Raw genomic sequence first — 5,532 nt, forward strand, 5'->3', positions numbered from 1 at the left:
AGTCAATGACAGAAGAAGAGTGTTCATCCAGCAGGAATGAAGACTCTGAATGGAAGTGCTGTTTGGGGAGGTGTCAGAGGAAGTGACAGGGCCATGTGTGACCAGGGTGCTAAAGGTGCAAGGGGCAGAATAACGCAGCCCAGAGGCAGCTGGAACTGGACCAAAGCTGGAAGATGCAGGTTTCTGTAGGTATCATGCCCAGAACAGAGGTGTTTGAGGTGGGCTGAATTTTCCTGCCTCTTCCAATCTTCAAGGCCTGGCCTGGCCTGGCTTATGGACCTCATCATAGATGCTATTGAGAAGCTCCTTTTCTTCCAGATGTTGTTCACTAATACCCTAGAAATATAAAAACATTGTTTCTGGAGCAGCTGAGGGACAGAGGGGCTCTAGAGGGACCTGTATGGAACCAATGCTGATTATGTGCACTGCATATGAATTTCCTGAAAATACCCAGCACTACACTAGCCCCAATTTAAATTTTCTTAGTGTTGCCTGTTCAGTAAGAGTTAAAGAGCTAGAAGCGCCAAGAATGACATAACTGTGTTTGGCAAGCCTAGCTGAGGCATGGAGGAACCTGGGAGAATCCAGGCTCACTACAGCTTCCAGATCTCACCTTGTCCCTGCCCTCCTGAGATTCTTGTTCTGTCAGTTCTGCATAGTAGATGTCATCATTATGGTCTTGATGGTCCTCCTCCAATCCTGCACCTGAGTCATACACAAAATGTAGCTTGAATCTAAGCCTTACAAACCTGTACCCTCTCTACTGCTGTAAACTTCAAGGCCATGACCATGCCACTACCCCTCTGTAGGGACATTCCCTGAGCAGTAAAATGCAGAAAACAAACCAAGAGTAAAGTGGAGGAGGAAAGGTGTATGGGCCTGGAAGGAGAAGTGTAACCTGCCTCTTCTGGTCTGCATCTTCTCCTTCTTCTTCCCACAAGTCATCAAGAAGTACAATCCAGCTCCCACAGTCAACAGTACAGGCACGACTGCATGTGCAATGCCTCGCAGGGGGCCAACAGCAGTCTGTCCATGTGAATCTGCTTCCCTCACAGAAAGAAAGTGAAGAAGTTTAAGACAAGAAAGAACTTGAGATACCCACTGCCAAGGGGATATAGAGAGCAGGTAGGGAAGTCTGAGGGCTCCTGGGTCAGAAGAAGAAGAGGAAGAACAAGGCAGGTTCATTCATTCAGTCAGTTCCTAAGTTCCTCTATGGTGTCAGGAACATAGGGATGAACAAGAAATGGTTTTCACTCTTGAGCTCATCAGCCAGAAGAGAAGACAGGGAAAATACCAAAGTCTGCCGGATAAAGGGTTGGCACTCCAATAGAGGTTTACACCTTTTATGCAGGTTTTCAATGGGGTCTCCTAGAGGATGTGATGGGTAAACTGAGTCTGGAGGGAGTCTTATGAATTTCCCATATACTGGGGATGGATGCAGTGTTGCAGGAAGAAGAAGCACCACATTTAGGGAATAATCCTATAAAAAGCCAGCCTCTGGGAGTGCCAGCACCCCACTGTTGCAGGAGGAGAGGAATGGGGCAGGGAGTAGCTGTGGGAAAGGTGGATCAGATGGGTCTTGTGGGTCATGCTCAGTGTTGAAATTGATCTGAGACATGAAATTGTGGTATGAGGAGAGGGTAATAGGGATCTTATGTGTTATTGACACACCAGATGCCTCGTCAGCTTGTGGAGGATTAGTTAGAGAGGTGAAGATACACACAGGGGTACCAGGGCCTTTTTTCATTCAGTAAAATACTGATTGTGAGCAAACTTTCCCAGAAGCTCTGCTTGGCACAGAGATTCAAAACAGGACAAAACATGATCCCTGCTTTCAAGTCATTCCCCAGATGGGGGAGACAAATCTATAAACAGCATTGCTCCCTAGGGTCAGTGGTCATGAACTGCTCCTTAGAGGAGAAGGTGCCTGAGAGCAGGACAGCTGCAATACCTGCGAGGCCCTGTGCAAAACCAGAATGAAGAGCCCTTTGTTCAACTTTATTGATAGCAGCTTTAAACCAAGAATGGGGCCCTGTATGAACTGACTCATCCCATACCCATAATGCCAGCCATATTGATGAAAATCCTTCAATAGGAGTAAGGAAGAAAAAAATAATCTGGACTTGGTGGAAATGATGGTAGAGGAAACAGCATAATCAGAGGCTCAAAAACTTGAAAAGCAGAACACACTCGAGAATTCTAAACAGGCCATTTGGTGTAAGTGAGTATGTAAGTGAGGCCAGAAATATGGGCAGAGGAATGTCTGAGCCCTGACTCCTCCAGGGAATCGCTGGAGGTCAAATCCTAAGATGACACAGGAAAAAGACACAATCTAATTTCTTTTTTCTAAAGACCACTCTGCACACACTCTAGATGGTGGATGGGGGTGGGATGGATGGCTACTTCCTGGGTCAGCAGAGGCTACAAAGGTAGAGAGGAGGGCATGGTTGTGAGAGACACTAAAAAGCAGAAGCAAATTGGATGTGACTCGCGACTTCTATATGAGGTGACCAGGTGGATGGTGGTGCTAATTAAGATGGAGGGGAGAAATCCCAGAACCCTCAGTCTGCAGTGCTACCCGAGCTCTGAAAAGTGTCCTTTCCCTCAGGCATATTATACTCACGATGGTCACAGACTTCTCCAAGGTTTGTGGTGGCATTTTTTTGGTCCACGGGGTTGCTGACTACACAGGTGAGGCTGATGTTGGTCTGGGTCGGGGGCAGTTTCATAGGCAGGGACCAGGAGATGAGGGCTGGTTCCAGTGTGCTTGTCTCATCCAGTTCCCTGGGTGGGTTACTGCTTCTCCAGGTCACATTCAGGTCCTGTGTGGCTCTTATGGGTGTGCACTCCAGCGTGATGTTGCACCAGTCTGATGTGATAGATTGTGACTTGACTAGGATCTGGGGAAGGGGCACAGGTTCTGGGGTGGGGCATGGAGAGAATAAAGCATCATATGTTTGGAACCCCTTGCAGTCACACATTCTCATCCATTATTTCATTGAGCTCTGGCATCCTCCCTCTAAGAGATATGAAATCATTTTACAGATGAAATATGATTCATAAAAATATATGGTAAGTGATAACAAGGAAGGAAACCACTGAATCAAGCCCTATGTGATTTCACTAGACAGAGAACGTCTTAAAAACCTCCCTGAAGAAATAAAGCCCTGATCCCACATACCAAGCCCAGTATTCCTAAGAAATTGGGGTCTTTCCTGGAAGGTGAAGAATTCTGGGAGGGAAGAACTTGTCCTGGCACAGGGACCATGCTCAGCTTCTCCTGTAGAGGTGATACCCAGGACTGCACAGCCCACAGTGGAGAGGACATCTGGCCAGCTCTGGGAGTCCAGAGAAAGGCCCAATGCTCTCAAAAACAGAGACATCCGTGGAAAATACAATGATAACTACTGGGAAGGACAGCTGCAAGTGAGGTTAGAACATGCTACTGAACTTGAGGTCCACACAGAGGTGACAGACTGATAAGTGGGTATTAGATAGCATTTGGGGACCTAAAGTTGCAAAAGCCTCTATCTGTAGTACATACTTCACTATGCAGAGAGGAACTTTAGGGAAAGAAAGAATTGGCTAAATGAGTGTAAGAAGTGTTTCAGTGTAAACTCCTACATCTATGGAGGCATTTGGAGCTGGATTTGTGGACTCTTTGTGAGTAAGGCTGCTTCATGCAGATGCTGAGTGAGAGCTGATAGGACAGAGAGGACTATCTATATGTTGTTTCCAAATTGTGGTAGGTGGAACAGTGGCCCCAAAAGTGTCTACATCCTAATTCTCAAAACTTGTGAATATGTTAGATTATGTGGTAAAGGAGAATTAAGATAATAGAATTAACACCGCTAATCTACTTATTGTAAATTAAAATAAGGATATTATTGAGTATTATCTGGATGGGACTAATGTAATTACAAGGGTCTTTAAAAGTGAAAAAAGGGAGGAGTTCAGAGTGATGTAATATGAGGACTGGACCCACCATTGATGGTTTATAAGGTGGAGGAAGGTGGCCACAGTCCGAGGAATGCAGGCAGCCACTAGAAGTTGGAAAAGGCAAACACATGTTCTCCCCTACAGCCTCCATAAAGGACTGCAGCCCTGCCAACAGCCAACACCTTGACTTTAGCTCAGTGAGACCCACCTCTGACATCTGATCTACAGCACAGTCAAATGATAAACTGGTGTGGATGTAAGCCACCAAGTTTGCAGTAATTTGTTATAGCAGCTATATATAATTAATACAGAAATTAAGTATTATAACCTTATTCCTATAAAGGGTAATAAATGTGGCAATAATTCCAATTCCCCAAGTTCTATGTTCCTCTCTCCATATACTGACATGATTTTATCCCAGGTGTGATTTTATCTCAGCTTTGATCTCTATTCATGGTGAACACACTTACCTTAATTTCAAGGTAGCAAAGAGAGACTGAAATTAGCACCTATGTGACACTCCCAGTGACAATAAAAGAGGTGGCCATGGGATGGGTTGAGGACATACCATAGACAGTGAGGTAGAAAACCTGGCTAAATTCTTTTCCTCCAGGAAATCTGACTCGAGCCCGGTACTGCCCACTGTCATCATAGGTCAGGTTCTTGATCCTTAGGGACGTCCTGTTAAGTATATGTGCCCTCTGCATATACTTGTCTTGGAGGCTAAGCCAATGTGGTTTGTTAACTTGCTCTTTGACTTCCAGCATAACTCTGTAGTTTGATTCAGGCCCAACGCTCCATGAGATCTCTTCCAGCTTAGTTTCTGGCTCCTTAATCACATTGAACAACACAGACTCTCCTTGGATCCTTGTCAGAAAAACAGGGGCTCTAGAATCCTTAACTTCAGATACATGTGTTTCAGAACTCATGGCCCCAGGGCTGTAGATACCTAGGTAATTAGAAAGAGGAAACAGGAGTTGTTGTTTTTTTTTGTCATCAAGAATAAAAGAGAGAACCATGGAACCCATCTTTTTAGGAAAATCCACACAATATTCTTTCTTGATTCTTAGAAGACAGGATTGTACTATGAATTTGAATGTTTCTGAAATCAGCTTCTGGTTCTAGTGGAGTGTAGCCTTGAACAGATAACAGATTACCTGCAGGTTCCTTATAATAACAGTATTATTTAAATGAGATCATGAATGAGGCCGTTTCTAAAGTGGTTCCATAGATTCCACCCTCCCTTGTGTTCACATCCTTGTGTAACCCCCTCCCCTAGAGTGTGTGCTGCACTTAGTGACTTGCTTCTAAGGAATAGAAAATAGCAAAAGTGGTAGGATGTCGCCTAGAGATATTAGCTTATATAAGACTGATTTCTGTCTCACTTGTACTCACTCTCTTTCACCCTCCTCTTGCTCACACTGATAAATCCCCTGCCATGTTGTTAGCTGCCCTATGAAGAGGACCACATGGCAAGGAACTGAGGGCAGACTGATCAACTGCAAGGGAGGAATAAGGGCCCTCAGGGCAACAGCCAGGTGAACTGCATACCATCAGCAATCACACAGGTAAGCTTGGAAACAGATCCTTCCC

General features: G+C 45.0%; 1 protein-coding gene across 1 annotated transcript; it reads right to left on the minus strand.

Moving 5' to 3' along the window:
* Positions 1–1,730: 1,730 nt before the first annotated feature.
* Positions 1,731–5,001, minus strand: LOC114489191 (SLAM family member 5-like). Its single transcript, XM_028503199.2, has 2 exons — positions 4,508–5,001; positions 1,731–2,920 (listed from the first exon to the last, which is right to left on the minus strand). The coding sequence occupies exons 1-2, from the start codon at positions 4,965–4,967 to the stop codon at positions 2,562–2,564; spliced, it is 819 nt and encodes a 272-aa protein (XP_028359000.2). The 5' UTR covers positions 4,968–5,001; the 3' UTR covers positions 1,731–2,561.
* Between the last annotated feature and the right edge of the window lie 531 nt (positions 5,002–5,532).

This window comes from Phyllostomus discolor, chromosome 14, assembly GCF_004126475.2.
Source record: "Phyllostomus discolor isolate MPI-MPIP mPhyDis1 chromosome 14, mPhyDis1.pri.v3, whole genome shotgun sequence".
Lineage (NCBI taxonomy): Eukaryota > Metazoa > Chordata > Mammalia > Chiroptera > Phyllostomidae > Phyllostomus > Phyllostomus discolor.